The following is a 16,599-nucleotide window of genomic DNA, read 5'->3' as shown; positions in this document are numbered from 1 at the left end:
TCACTGTGCTTATTATCACTGTACTGTGACATCACTGTGTTTATTATCCCTGTACTGTGACATCACTGTGTTTATTATCCCTGTACTGTGACATCACTGTGTTTATTATCCCTGTGCTGTGATATCACTGTTTATTACCCATGTACTGTGACATCAGTGTTTAACTTGTGGTTGGATATTATCAGGTGCATTATCCATGCTTAGTGACATAACTGTAAGAATTATTGTTGTGTTTATGTACTGTGACATTGCTGCATTTACTATGCCTGTACTAGGACTTGACTTGTCTCAGCAAATATCTTTGAAATGGAATGCAGTACAAAACTAAAAAAGGTATTGACAAACCCATACGAACAGGCCTACAGAAGCACCAGATCCAATCCATCGCAGTTTTCCTGGCTACCACCACTCTAGACCGCTACGATACAGGTCACGTGGAGGGAATCCCAGTGAGGTCAGCGCTGACGTCTGCACCACGCTGGGCTGCGCTTTACAAACAGAGACTACACGCGTTGCCCCATCCCACGTGGAACGCTGAAGAACAGAACAGAACTTACGGGACTGCAAAGGGGGAGAGAAAACTTCTTGAGAGGTAAGCGCCGCGAGAGTACCGAAGAACATGCAGGACGCCGCGTCTAGGTACACCGGCCTGAAGTCGTTTCACCCCTGTATGTAAGTCCTTCATTTTATGTTTGGTGCCGCAACTTGTGAACACACTACCTCACTGGATATGTGAGGATCAGACTTTGCTTTATATACTCTGTCCTCTATCACTAGTTTGGTGCCGTCACTTTGTAGTACTGCCTCACTAGAAGAATTAACTGTGTTCTATCTCCTAAGGCCTCATGCACACGACCGTTGTGTGCATCCGTGGCCGTTGTGCCGTTTTCAGTTTTTTTTTTCGCGGACCCATTGACTTTCAATGGGTCCGTGGTGGAAAAATCGGAAAATGCACCGTTTTGCAGCCGAGACCGTGATCCGTGTATCCTGTCCGTCAAAAAAATATGACCTGTCCTATTTTTTTGACGGACAATGGTTCACGGACCCATTCAAGTCAATGGGTCCGTGAAAGAACAAGGATGCACACAAGATTGGCATCCGTGTCCGTGATCCGTGGCCGTAGGTTACTTTCATACAGACGGATCCGTCTGCATAAAAGCTTTTTCAGAGCTGAGTTTTCACTTCGTGAAAACTCAGATCCGACAGTATATTCTAACACAGGCGTTCCCATGGTGATGGGGACGCTTCAGGTTAGAATATACTAAAAGAACTGTGTACATGACTGCCCCCTGCTGTCTGGCAGGTGCTGCCAGGCAGCAGGGGGCAGGCCCCCCCCCCTGTAGTTAACACATTGGTGGCCAGTGGGCCCCCCTCCCTCCCCTGTAGTTAACTCTTTGTTGTCCAGTGCGGCCGGCCCCCCCTCCCTCCCCTGTAGTTAACTCTTTGTTGTCCAGTGCGGCTGGCCCCCCCTCCCTCCCCTGTAGTTAACTCGTTGGTGGCCAGTGGGCCCCCCCTCCCTCCCCTGTAGTTAACTCTTTGTTGTCCAGTGCGGCCGGCCCCCCCTCCCTCCCCTGTAGTTAACTCGTTGGTGGCCAGTGGGCCCCCCCTCCCTCCCCTGTAGTTAACTCTTTGTTGTCCAGTGCGGCCGGCCCCCCCTCCCTCCCCTGTAGTTAACTCGTTGGTGGCCAGTGGGCCCCCCCTCCCTCCCCCTCCTAATTAAAATCTCCCCCCCTATCATTGGTGGCAGCGGAGAGTACCGATCGGATTCCCAGTTTAATCGCTGGGGCTCCGATCGGTAACCATGGCAACCCGGATGCTACTGCAGTCCCGGTTGCCATGGTTACTTAGCAATTTATAGAAGGATTATACTTACCTGCGAGCTGCGGTCTATGTCCGGCCGGGAGCTCCTCCTACTGGTAAGTGACAGATCATTAAGCAATGCGCCGCACAGACCTGTCACTTACCAGTAGGAGGAGCTCCCGGCCGGACACAGACATCGCAGCTCACAGGTAAGTATAATGCTTCTACAAATTGCTAAGTAACCATGGCAACCGGGACTGCAGTAGCGTCCTGGTTGCCATGGTTACCGATCGGAGCCCCAGCGATTAAACTGGGACTCCGATCGGTACTCTCCGCTGCCACCAATGATAGGGGGGGAGATTTTAATTAGGAGGGGGAGGGAGGGGGGAGGGCCCACTGGCCACCAATGAGTTAACTACAGGGGAGAGAGGGGGGCCGGCCGCACTGGACAACAAAGAGTTAACTACATTAAAGACATTAATTCAACATAGAGTCCAAATTATATTTTCTAATACATTTTTTAATAACGTACTTTTTAAATAACATATTTTTAAGAATGGAATGAGTGACAATCCCACAATACTATACTGATATATATGTACAGTATATCGATGTCCGGATGTTATTTATCTAATTGTGAAACTCAGACCTGACGGATTTTACCTTAGTTCATGTATGTTGCTATGTTTAATTTTTGAATGTTTTATTCTATTTATGTGTGTGATTTTAGCTAATAAATACGTACTCTATATGTTAGAGTGCCTGCTAATAATTTGTTAAACAGTACCCATATCCAGTATACCAGATGCAGCAGTTGCTGGGAACTACACTTTGGCCCTCTACACTTTGATTGACAGGTCCAGGCCGTGAAAACGTCATCACTTCCTGGCCTGTCAATCAAAGTACAGAGGGTGCGGCAGTTGCAGAGAGAGCAGAGCCTCTAGGTGTAACAGCAACGCCTCCATTGCACCTAGAGGCTCATTTGCATATATGAAAACTTCATTTTTCTCAGCAATGCGGGCACATATGAACATAGAATCAACACAAATGCATACCTCCCAACTTAAAAAAAATTGCAAAGAGGGACAATTGGTGTGGCACACGTAGCCATGCCTCTAACTCTGCCCAAAGCATAACTTTACACACCCAGTCCCCTTAATTCCCCCACATAGTAATTATTCCCCCTTTGTGCCAGCACACAGTAGTAATGCCCAAACTGTGCCCTCTTCACAGTAATAATGCCCACATGTGCCCCTGACAGTAGTTATGCCCATATATCCCCCTTCACAATAGTAATGCCCACATTCTGTCCCCTTCACAGTAATTATGGCCAGATATGTGCCCCTTTCACAGTTCCTATACCCAGATATGCCCCTTCACAGCAGTTATGCCCAGATATGCCCCCTCACAGCAGTTATGCCTAGATATGCCCCCTCACAGCAGTTATGCCCAAAGTTGTGCCCTCTCACAATAGTTATGCCCAGATGTGTCCCCTTCATAGTAATGTCCACATATGTGTCCCCTCACAGTAGCTATGTCCAGATATGTGCCCCTTCATAGTAGTTATGCCCAGATATGTACCCCATTCACAGTTGTTATACCCAGATATACCCCCTAACAGCAGTTATTCCCAGATGTGTCCCCTCACAATAGTTATGCCCAGATATGTGCCCCTTCACAGTTGTTATGCCCAGATATGTGCCCCTTCACAGTTGTTATGCCCAGATATGTGATCCCTCACAATACTTATGTCCAGATCTGTACACCCTCACAGTAGTTATGCCCAGATATGTGCCCCCTTCCCAGGAAGTAAAAAAAAACAGTAAAAAAGTAAATAGTCACCTAGTGCCTCCAATGATCACAGCACCCCATAGCAGCAGCAGGCAGGATACAGTTACACATCACGCTTGCTGTGTAGGAGAAGCACCGAGGCTGATTCCCGGCCTGCACCACTCCTCCTACACTGCCAGCAGCGCAATGTTTGACAGTACATCGTGCTGCTGCTGGGGAACGCCGGCAGCCAAGAGGAATGGTGAGTGGGGAGCGCGCAGCGTCCCACTCAGGACACGTGGGAACTGCAAATGTATTGTTCCATTGGCATTACCGTATTGCATGTCATTTTGCATTACAACACCTGTTGTATCCCTGTTCATAGGCTGGTCAAATGTGCTTTATACATCCCACCACTGGGGATAGCACCACTCTGGGACATCTATCCCAGCTCAGGTCTTAGCTGTGGGCAGTCTGTTGTTAGTTTTGAGAGTGTGCAGATCAAGCACATCTGCTCCGGAGAAAAGTAAAGAGAGGAAAGATTGAAAACCAAAGGATAATAGCCACTACCCAGGCATCAAAGACATCACCAAGTTACTCTGGTTGAAAAGGGACCTTGAATTAAAGTGTCCTACCAGAAAAGAGTACTACTGAACCACAGCCTGAGTCAGAACCTAGCCAAAACCTATTAACAGTGGATCAACAGAATTCCTCTAAATATCCAGAGACTGTATTCTGTCTGGATGTATATGCCGGAACTAAAACCAGCTACAGTAAAAGTTGTGAGTTGTATCCTACCACTGTCTACCTCATTCTTCAATACCACCACTACAACTGGTTGTACCACCATAAACGACAAATTCCACCAAGGGACCCAGCCGCCACAAGCACCCTAAACACCAATGCCATCAAGGGCACCTCAACCTCCATCTAGGGTGGTGCTTCCCTACCACAGAGTGTGTCCCGGAGGATTTCGTGTCTTCCTCATCACTGTGCTGCTGGCCCAGGGAGGCTTTCTGCTAACCGTGAGTAAACCGATGAACTGTATTATTACGCCACAAGCGGATGGGCCCCTGCATCACCTGAGAGCGGGACATAACTCAGCTGTTACAGGCCCGCGGGACAGCCACTGAAATCCAGGACTGTCTCGCTGAATCCGGGATGGTTGAGAGCATGGGTGCACCACCAATGAGGCCAGGTGAGACAATCGCCCCAGGCAGCATCAGGTAGGAGCAAGAGAGGGGCAGTGGAAGGACCATGGGCAATGAGCGCTTTAATTGTGGCAAAGGTGTTAGGTTAAGAAATTGGCATGGGGGGGGGGGCATTTCAGTTTTCGCCTCAGGCAGCAGAACGGCTAGGTGCACCCCTGATTGAGAGGTACGCAGATGCCTTCAGCTGCCAAGTGCACATGAAACAGGTCAGCCAGTTTCATAGGAAGAAGGCTGCTGACAGATTAGGGGAACTTGGCTTTCTCTGTTCTGTAGCTGATATTGTCATAGTCAGGGATAATAATGACTCCATCAGATCTATTATTGATCAACAGGGTTTTAGAAATCTGATCTGATCTGTGCCTTCACAGAGTCCTTTTCATCTATACAACATGTGCCTTCCCCCCAAAATGCCTGGTCAGCCCCGCTGTGTAGTCACATGACTTAAAACCACCCCTGTAGTCACATTCTCCGTTCCTCCTGGAGTAATCAGTTCTGTCGCACACATATCAATGACAATGTTCCCTAACAAGCACCATAAAGTTTTGTGACAATACATTTCCATACACAATATGAAAATGAGAAGGCTGTTTTAAATATTTTTTTTGAAATAAAAATTACGGCAAAAACAAGTAACCAGTTGAACGTATTTATTTAGTTCCTCGATGCCATAAAACCTGTTATTAGAAATGAATGCTGCAATTATGCGCTAGGCTAAATTACATAGTGCTAAAAGTACAGAGGAGGTAAGGAGCTTTTGTTCGTTATGACAGCTCCAAATCTCACTCTGCAGAAAGCTAAAGACACAGACAACATAGAAAAGTGTAAAAACTTGACATCATTTGCAGTTCAAAAAGAAGCAAGTAACTTTCTCGCAATTAAAATTTAAGCGAATACAGGGGCTCTGAAATATCAAGACGCTAGGGAAAAAATAGCGCAATTACTTAGGATAAAATGGTAGACGACGTTTGTTCTGTATTTAGTACAGGGTCTCCTTTAGAAAATACCTTTTTATATACCAGGATAATAGCAAATACTGAGTAAGTATAAGGGGGTCCCCATGTTCAGGGCCCTCAACTATTAGGCATATTGGACAGTGGCTACAAAACGAAAAAGTCTCAAAAGCTCATTGATTTTAATAGCAGCTGTGTAATGCCCAACATGACCTGTGGAGGCACTGCAGGAACATTACACAGTTGTGGTATTAACACTCAGTTTTAACTAAAAGTAATTTTCCAAAGTGGACAACCCCTTTAATGCATTGTTTGATTTTGCTCAAGCACAGACAGCAGGGTGGCCAGATGGCGGCAGATGAATCATCCAATGATACAATGGTAAATGGTGTATATCTATGGTGCTAAATTTTTATAAAATCTTGGATATTAATATAGAATATGACAAGGCTATGAAAAAATGGCTTCCAGCCAACAGTTGCCTTATGTGTATGACCAGCTCCACTACTATAGGAAGACAGCTCAAAATTAGAATTTAAAGGGGTTGTCTCATTTATACAACCCCTTTAAATACATTATATTAGGTCATAATGGCATTACAGTAGGAGGCTCCAATGCATGAGACCCTCATTTATGAGCCAGACCAAACAGCAGTTGCAAAGCACAGCTACTGCTCTTGCAAAGTCAATGCAACCATTTATTGGAATTGCCGATATGTAATACCACATTTCTCCTGTAGTGGCCACTGCAGGAGAAATGAGCACCCATGCTGAGACTTCCAGGCAATGACAGCTGTTCTTTGGGGGCTAGATAAGCTAGACAAATGAGGATCGGTAAATCAGTGTGGTGGCGTTATTCTTAGAAGAGATTTTCCAGATGAGACAAACTCTTTAAAATGTGATTTTTTTTAAAATTTAAATCACAAAAATATTTTTAAAGGGGGTTTTCCAAGACATTTATACTAATGACCTAACCCTTGGTCGGTAGGGGTCGGGCATCAGTGACACCCGCTGATCAGCTGTTTGACAAGGCTCGCAGTAGCACCGCGGTCTTCTCTCAGCTCACCAAGCACAGCGCCGTACATTGTATAGTGGCTGTGCCTGGTATCGCAGCTCAGCCCTATTCACTTGAAAGGGGGCTGAGCTGCGCCTAGGCCAAGTAATCACTGAACGTGTAACGTCACATGGCCTGGGCTAGGCTGATCGGTGTCTTCACAAACAGCTGATCGGCAAGGGTCCTGGGTGTCGTACCTCCATCGATCAGCCTCGGAAAACTCCTTTAATTGATTTGATCTTGTGGGATCTGTAAATCTGAAATAAAAAGCTAAAACAATTTCCAGACTGTCAGAAGACAGGATTAAAGGGGGTGTCCGCCTGGACCTTTGGTTCTACAATTGTTTATGCTGTAATTCCTAGACCTACTGTATATTTGTTGAACGCCATTCATGTCTTACTTATTGTACTGACAAGAATGGGATACCTCCTGTCCTGGTTTGTTGTATTATCTCAACCCCTGTGGATATTCCTCTTTACTCACCTCCCGCCTCTTTTTTCCCCTTTACCTGTTGTTTCTATTGTTCTTAGTTAAAACCAATGAAAACATTGTTAAAAAAAATATATATATAAAAAATGTGATCAATACTTACCTGGCTGATCCTGCACCACTGCTTCAAATCTCCCGGTTGGGATCTGTTTACCCGACCAGAGCAGTGATGTCACATTAGCAATATGTGACTGCTGCAGACAATCATTGGTCTCAGTGGTGCACCAAAGAAATCCGTTACTGGCTGCAGCAGTTTTGGTTTTGTCATCAGCTGGTAAACAAATCCCACCCAGCAGAACAAACGCGGTGGTGTGGGATCTGCCAGGTAAGTAATGATCACTTCTTCTGTTTCTTCGGCTGCAGCAGCGACGTCACATCAACAGTATGTGACTGCTGCAGCCAATCATTGGCCTCAGTGGTGCACCAAAGAGGTCAGTGATTATCTGCAGCGATCACATGTTGTCATCAGCCAGTAAACAAATCCCGGCCAGCATAGCAGGAGTGATGGTGCGAGATCTGCCAGGTAAGTAATGATTACTTCTTCTGCTTATTCGGCTGTAGCAGAGACGTCATGTCGACAGTATGTGACTGCTGCAGCCAATCACTGGCCTCAGTGGTGCACCAAAGAGGTCAGCGATTGGCTGCAGTGATCACATGTCATTAGCCAGGAAACAAATCTTGCCTGGCAGAACAACAGAGATCTGCCAGGTAAGTAATGATCACTTCTTTGATCCTATGTGCCTCCTAAATCCAGATAACCCCTTTAAATAACATATTTATAGTATATTCTCTCAAAACTTTAAAAAATATGTTTTAATATTCCATTTCTGTTTGCCCGATGTGATGTACCATTGTATTCTATTTTTATTGTGTTTTTTTTAGTTTAGTAAATTGCAAAGGAAACAAAAATGTGCAATCATACAATCAAATAAATGTTTCACTTTAACATTTTCAAGTCTTTTTGGCCATAAACGTGCAACTTCCCATAAAACTACGGTAATTCTATTACTCACCCGTCTCCCTCCCAGGCCACAGCATTTTTTATATATTTCGTTTCTATCCCTTTTGTTTCCTCTCTGCCATTGTGTATAATTTGTCAGTCACAGAGGCTGTACTTTTCTAATTAAGGCACAGTAAACTTAATCACACTATTTACATTAGCCTCACCATCCACTTTTTGATAATTGCCTTTTACCCAAGAGAGTACAGACATTATAAGTGACCTTTGAACTGCGAGCAATTAAGTGCACAAAGTGCTGTCGTGCTCAGTCTGTAATAGGCTGTCAATAAAAGAAGGTGAACATTAAAGGGATTATCCCATGATTAATGTAAAAATGAAAGTCATACAGTCCATGACAACCTCTTTCTAACAAAGCTAGAACCAGCCCTGTACCTGACATGGATCCAGAGATCTCCACATTCATTGCTCCAATTGCTCTGCTAGATTTATTTCAAGCTGGCGGCTCAGGGGGTGTGTCCATTCTCAGGGGTGTGTCAGTGGCATACTGCCAATATAGGCAGACCATGCCGTTGCTATGGGGCCCGTGGCACGGGGGGGGGGGGGGGGCGCAGAGCATGGAAGGCCCCGCCCCCTACTTCTACTCTGCACAAGACAGTTCATTCATGGTCTGTGGCCCGCCCACTTGTGTTCTCCCCGCCCCCCGGTGTTGGCGCGATCCCTTCCTGTCTGACCTCCAGGCAGCGGGCTCCCAGGCACTGCCTCTGCTGTCTGCTGCGACACTGGCCAATCAGCATTTAGCAGCGCAAATATTCTGCTGCTGATTGGCCAGTGTATCGCTGGCAGGCAGCAGCAGGGGCAGGCTCAGGAACGCACCCGGCATGGCAGACTATCCTCTGCTCTCAGTGCGTGCTGCCCGCCATCTGCCTCTGGCCCTCAGCGCTCAAGTCAGCCAGTGAGTGCAGTGCAGCCCCGGGCCAGACTGTAATCTGAAAAGTACTGTAGGTCTTACCGGACTGTCTGTGAGACCTCATATACATTAGATTGGTGGCGGATCTTTCTGTCATTGGTGAGGTCTGCCATCAAAATGTTAATGCCTGTAGCCAGCCCAATACTTGTATTAGCCAGGGGTAGATTTGGCATTTGTGGCGCCCCAAGATAACTTATGTCTGGGGCTCTAATCAAAGACATTCAGTATATACCTACCTCCTGCAAACTATCTGCTTATGTGACGCCCACACCCTTGATGTGCTCCACACACAGTACAATGCCCCCTTATGTGCCCTGCACACAATATAATGCCCCTTATGTGCACCAAACACAGAATAATGACTCCTTATGTGCTCCTCACACGGCATGATGCCCCCTTATGTGCCACCAACACAATATAGTGCCTCTTTATGTGCACCCAACATAATATGGTGCCGCTTTATGTGCCCCCAATACAATATGGAGCCCCTTATGTGCACCCAACATAATATGGTGCCCCTTTATGTGCCCCCAACATAATATGGGGCCCCTTATGTGTCCCCAACACAATATGATGGCTTCTTATGTGCCCCTCGCACAGTATAATGCTCCTTATGTGCCCCTCGCACAGTATAATGCTCCTTATGTGCCAGTCGCACAGTGAAGGACCGCTGCGGACCTGGGTCACTGTACAGACTGTACACCGGACACGGGCAGAATAAACTCACTCAGGTAGTGGCGACACAGCATGGGTAACTGTTCTTTTCCCCTTATATGTATTTGATACACTAATGCACTTGCACTTTATTTGATTTGGTTTTGTATATCAATATGGCCAATTTTTGAACTTTGTATCTGCTGTGTCTTCCTCCAGGTGATGTCGCCTTTCCCTGTACGGATGTCTTTTAATTATGTATTTAATCCTGTAATTAAGTTTTGTGTTTGATTTGCAAGCGGTCTGGTATTGCTTTATAGGTATTTAAGTTATTATACCATAGGCTTTTTCATGATGGGTTTAACCCATTAGGGTGCCAATTTGGCAGATACGTTAATTTTTGGGGCTTCTTGGTTGTTGAGTCCTCTATGAGCCTACAACCCCCCCCCCCTCCCCCCAGCACATCAGTCACCTTGTGGGGAAGGGATATGATTGGTGGCTATGTGCACACTCAGCATCAGCAGCAATGTGCACGCCCGGCCCCCACATTGCTCCTGATGCCCGCACAACCGCCACTGCCTCCCTCCCGTCACGCAGATGAAAACATCCAGCGACATGGGGGGCAATCAATAGCAGGCCACGATGGGAACGAGCCTCGCTAGCATCGCGGGTGACGCTAGGGAGGCTCATTTCTGACGCGGCCTGTTATTGGCTGCACCCCCCATTTGGTCCACATCCGCGGTGCCTGGGCATTTTGGGGGCATAATAGGGGTTAGATAGCCCCTTTAACCCTTAGGATACCAGAGTTTTTTTTTTTTCATTTTTTCATTTTCTTTTTTCTATGTATAGGTTTTTTATGTCTAAATAGTGCAAAAATTAATTAACATGGGGGCTCATTTTTTGCGGGATGAACTGTAGTTTTTATTGATATCACTTTGGAGTGCGTCTGACTTTTTGATCACATTTTATTACATTTTTTGGGGTAAGAGAAGTGATAAAAAAGGGGGTTGGTAGAAAAGGGGCTTTAGCACAGTGGAAACAGGCAGGAGGAGCGATGTGTATAAGGGCTCCTGCCCTGCACTCGTTCAGCTGTGCTCGCATACATATCGTGCCCTGTGTCCACTGTCCTGTGCCCACTCTGCTAAAGCCTGACATAGCCCACCTGTGCCCGGCTTTACCAAAGCAGACAGGCAGGAGCAGTGAAGTGTGCAGCCCCAGTGAGGTCATATCAGTGGTGTATCAGAGTACAGATAATTAAAAGTTGGTTAAAAAGGCTACTTTCACACCTGCGTTCAGGTGTCCGCTCGTGAGCTCCGTTTGAAGGGGCTCACGAGCGGTCCTGAACGCAGCCGTCTGGCCCTGATGCATTCTCAATGGAGGCGGATCCACTGAGAATGCATCCGCCTGCCAGCGCTCAGCTTCCGCTCCGCTCAGTGAGCGGACACCTGAACACTGCTTGCAGCTTTCGGGTGTCCGCCTGGCCGTGCGGAGGCGAGCGGATCCGTCCAGACTTATAATGGAAGTCAATGGGGACGGATCCGCTTGAAGATGACACCATATGGCTCAATCTTCAAGCGGATCCGTTCCCCATTGACTTTCAATGTAAAGTCTGAACGGATCCGCTCAGGCTACTTTCAGACTTAGAAAATTTTCTAAGTTCTAATGCAGACGGATCCGTTCTGAACGGATGCAAACGTCTGCATTATAGGAGCGGATCCGTCTGATGAAACATCAGACGGATCCGCTCCGAACGCTAGTGTGAAAGTAGCCTAAAAGAGTTGGTTAATAAAAAAATAAAATAAAAAAAAGATTTATCCCTAACGGTTTCAGTAGGTCATGTATACATTTCTTTATTGGCAAATGGGGGAGTGGCAGGGGAGGAGCCAGGACAGGAGGTGGGATGGGCCAGGGGTGGGTAGTGGGTGGGGTTATGGGGCCCAATTCAGATTCTTGCTATGGGGCCCAGTGATTTCTATGTATGCCCCTGGGGTGTGTCCTTTCTACTGCGGCTGGTGGCAGTTGAAAGAAGGAACTGAGCATGTGCTTCCGTTTCAGTTAGGCCTCTTTCACACTTGCGTTGTCCGGATCCGGCGTGTACTCCACTTGCCGGAATTACGCGCCGGATCCGGAAAAACGCAAGTGTACTGAAAGCATTTGAAGACGGAACCGTCTTCCAAATGCTTTCAGTGTTACTATGGCACCCAGGACGCTATTAAAGTCCTGGTTGCCATAGTAGGAGCGGGGAGCGGGGGAGCGGTATACTTACAGTCTGTGCGGCTCCCGGGGCGCTCCAGAGTGACGTCAGAGCGCCCCATGCGCATGGATGACGTGATCCATGTGATCACATGATCCATGCGCTTGGGGCGCCCTGACGTCACTCTGGAGCGCCCGGGGAGCCGCACGGACGGTAAGTACACTGCTCCCCCGCTCCCCACTACACTTACCATGGCTGTCAGGACTTTAGCGTCCCGGCAGCCATGGTAACCACTCTGAAAAAGCTAAATGTCGGATGCGGCAATGCGCCGAAACGACGTTTAGCTTAAGGCCGGATCCGGATCAATGCCTTTCAATGGGCATTAATTCCGGATCCGGCCTTGCGGCAAGTGTTCCGGATTTTTGGCCGGAGCAAAAAGCGCAGCATGCTGCGGTATTTTCTCCGGCCAAAAAAACGTTCCGTTCCGGAACTGAAGACATCCTGATGCATCCTGAACGGATTTCACTCCATTCAGAATGCATTAGGATAAAACTGATCAGGATTCTTCCGGCATAGAGCCCCGACGACGGAACTCTATGCCGGAAGACAAGAACGCAAGTGTGAAAGAGCCCTTAGCAGGACAGAGAAATTAGAAAAAGAGCGAACAGCAGGTGGCGCTATACAGATAGAATTCATTGCATAACTCAGTGGCTATAAGACATTTTTAATTGCACGCAATTACAAAAGTATTCAGATCCAGGAACTGGTTTGAAAACTGTAGAGTATCATTCATGGGACAACCCATTTGAGCTCAGAGCTGCACATTTAGGCCTCATGCAATCTACCAGATTTTTGGTCCACATCCGCTCCACATTTTTTGCGGATTGAATGCAGACCCATATTTGTGTGCTGTCCGTATCCGTATTTCTGTTTCACCAAAAAATAAAATAAAATAAATAGAACATGTCCTAGTCTTGTCCATTTCGTGGACAAAAATGGGCATTTTTAACATGGGGCGGGATGTGCGGAACGGAAAAATTGCGAAACACACAGACGGTATCCGTGTTTTGTGGGATCCGTTGTTTGAGGATTGCAAACTGGATACAGTCATGTGCATGAGGCCATATCAACATTGACTTGGAAATAAGATTTTACAAGATAACTTGCTGTTGAGTGTTACACGTATGTGATTATACTGTATACGGAAATGACTCTGCGTGCATTCCGTTTCCGTATGTCCACAAGTCCGTTCCCCAAAAAAATAGAACATGTCCTATTTTGTCCGTTTCGTGGACAAGGAAAGGCATTGTTACAATGGATCTGCAAAAAAACTTAAGCAGACTTCACACGGAAGTCATCCTTTTTTTTACGGATCGTATCTTCACAGCATAGACGATTGCCTTCAGATGATACGAGATGTTCAGCACCTGAAACTACGGATACTGGAAGCCTGTGCTAGCATTTCTCCTGCGGTGTTGCTATCAGTGTGTGAAGAGTGGGAGAAGAGGGTTGCATTGACAATCCAACACAATGGGCAGCACATTGAACACATTTTATAAGTGATCAGAAACCTGTAAATAACTCATAACAGAATAAAGGTTCATCAAAACCAAGCACACCATTGTTTTTCTTGTGAAATTCCCAATAAGTTTGATGTGTCACATGACCCTCTTCCTATTGAAAAAACAAAAGTTGGATTCAAAATGGCCGACTTCAAAATGGCCGCCATGGTCACCACCCATCTTGAAAAGTTTCCTCCCTCACATATACTAATGTGCCACAAACAGGAAGTTAATATCACCAACCATTCCTATTTTATTAAGGTGTATCACATATAAATGGCCCACCCTGTATATCTACACTGTGCAGACTCCAGATAAACCCTACGTAGTCTGATCCCGCAGGCAATTAACGAGGGACGCAACAAAAGGCAGTATGACAGAGTTAGAGCACATAGATCTGCACAGGGGCTGTATACACAAAACGGTATTTTTTTTTTATTAATCAAGGCTATTGGCAAAGTTACATCATTTCTTATTTTAGATGCATTGAAGCAAAACATAACGTAGACCTAACAACTCTATGGACGCTATATGTTCTGGTGTATCTAACTATACTGCAGTGTGTATTTTATTTCTCTTTTGCTTTTCAAATTTTCCAGCAATAGGCTTCAAGCCATATTTGTCTCGGATATGACATGCACTTCCTTAAGATACAATTCTATGGCATAAACCTGAGAATCTCTCACATCCCCCATCTGAACCGGACACATCCCCGAGGATCCCAGCTACCAGCCGCTCTGACATAAACGCACAGTTTGATCACTCGGAGTTGACATGCATATTTTATGGCATCAAAGTCTCCACGTCACCTGCGGCTATCCTTCCAGACCTTCCTGGCTCAGACTCTTTATTTAGACCCAGAACAATTGGCTTATGAAGGGCACGCTTATAAGAGTCTTCAGCCCATTTACCTGACAGCACTTGTCACCTTGCTGGTCTCCTGCAGCGGCCCGCTTGACTCCGTCTCTGCTCTTCGGCGGAAGGACTGTCGATTTTGCACTTGTCTTAAGACGCTGCTTTTTATCTCTAGTAGCGTGGACATCTTGGCTGCCCTGTAGATGAAAGGAGAGAAATTAATGAGTTCAATCATTTACAGCAAACACCGATATTATTATTTGCACTTTGCAGCCTTATCAAAGAGAAGTCTCATTATTTTTAATGGAACTTTAAAGCCTTTTTAGTATGATCCATAAGTTAGGCTAGTTTCACATCTGCAGCTGTCCTCTCCGACAGGCTGTACCGACATTGAATGATGGGAATCGGCCAGACAAAAACCATTGCGTGCAGCAATCTTTGTCCGACGATTCCGGGCATCTTTGCAAGGTAGCGTCTGGATCTCTGTTGGACCCCATTATAGTCAATGGGGTCCTGCAAGCAGGCGGCAGATCCGGACAACTGTTTCGGCATAGACCATCCTGCCGGAGAAGACAGCTGCAGCTATAAAGCTAGCCATACTCTTGGCCTATCAGTTCTCATTTTTCAGCAGTCTCTCCCAGGAGAGTATAAACCTTAAAAGGGTTGTCCAGGTTTGATATATTTTTCATAAATACCACCCCATCTCCACCAGACCTTGGAAGAGAAGCATATTTACCCTCTCCCTTCTGCTCAGTTAAGGTTCTGTGGGTCCCCAGCTCTCTTCAATGCACTTTGGTCGCCACATGTCCACAAGTGCCACATAACTGCTAGGCCACGCTTCACCGATGAGGCCCGCCTTTGACTGCAGCAGTGCACGTCACTCCATCCGTGCATGGAAAACTACATGCAAAGACGGAAGTGTAGGGAAGAGAATTTGGGACCCACAGAGCCAAAACCAATTGGTGGGGAGCAGGCACATATCCTTCCCTTCATAGTTTCCAATGGGGTCAAAACCTGAACAACCCCTTTAAAGCTGAGTTTATTGCCCCATTGAGGAAGGAACAGTCATTACAAAATCAAATGGATACTCTATAGCAAAAATGTAATGTGTGCCCTTCCTGGATGTGATTCACATGCTCACTTGCCAGAGCAGGAGGTCCTGGTGTTTCTCATGGCTGCTCATCCTAATGGTTAGTAAAAAAAATGTTCCCTTCAAGCAGAGTAGCTATTTTCTCTTATGTAGACTCGGTGCCTAGTGATCATTCAGAAAGCTCAATGTGCTCTGCACAATCATAGTGAGAACTGTGCAGCTGATCATTACAGCTGCACAGTTCACTCTGTCTCCTCCTTGCACTGATCTGAAAGTCTAGTGCATGGAAAAAGAGGACGCTGAACATGATCAGCATTAGGATATATTCACAAGTGTCATAAATGCTGTGGATTTTCCAGTTTTACAGCAGCAGCAGTGATACGATTTATACAAATGTCATCCACATGCACTCTCAGAAATCTGCAACAGATACTGATCTGTCCACAGCATGTCAATTTATGCTGTGGATTTTCACAGTGGATTTCACTTTTTACAATGCACAGGAGAAAATTGGCGGAAAGTCCACAGTGGAAATTCTGCTGCAGAAAATCTGTCTCGTGTTCATTCCCTAAAACCTCCTGTCATAAACTCCGCAGCCGAGGGGGATTATTAAACAGCATGAGAACAGATAACATTTTTTAATCTTTTCAATACTCTATACCAGTGTTCCTCAAATCCAGTCATCACACTTTGAGGATATCCCTCAGAATCAATACCTGTGGTAAGTTCTGATGCATTGACACTAATTATATCACCTGCTCAAAACTAAGGAAATCCTGAAAATATAACCAGCACATGGGCCCTGAGGACTGGAGTTGAGGAACACTGCTCTAAACCACCAGCGATGTTAATATTAGTCTTTTTACTTCCCTAGACCACCAGGAAGGAAGACTTTCCCTCACACTCCTAAACTCTAAAGATGTTACCATACCATAAACACATTCACTAACCTAGCTTACCAGGGATGCTGATGTTATTCCCTACACTGCCTTATGCCACCATAGTTGCAGACATTAACCTCCGTCCTCACTGTCCTTGATTCT

The 16,599-nt window shown here is 46.1% G+C and overlaps 1 protein-coding gene across 1 annotated transcript in view; it reads right to left on the bottom strand.

Moving 5' to 3' along the window:
- Positions 1–14,653, bottom strand: part of BAIAP3 (BAI1 associated protein 3) — a 143,532-nt gene extending 128,879 nt beyond the window's left edge. Inside the window, exon 1 of the mRNA XM_040440180.1 lies at positions 14,523–14,653. Coding sequence (XP_040296114.1) covers positions 14,523–14,653 — 131 coding nt within the window. The remainder of the gene's footprint in view (positions 1–14,522) is intronic.
- Positions 14,654–16,599: the final 1,946 nt, after the last annotated feature.

Source organism: Bufo bufo, chromosome 7 (genome assembly GCF_905171765.1).
Source record: "Bufo bufo chromosome 7, aBufBuf1.1, whole genome shotgun sequence".
NCBI lineage: Eukaryota > Metazoa > Chordata > Amphibia > Anura > Bufonidae > Bufo > Bufo bufo.
Note: the sequence above shows the minus strand (reverse complement) of the source record. Positions and strands in the feature narration are given on the sequence as shown.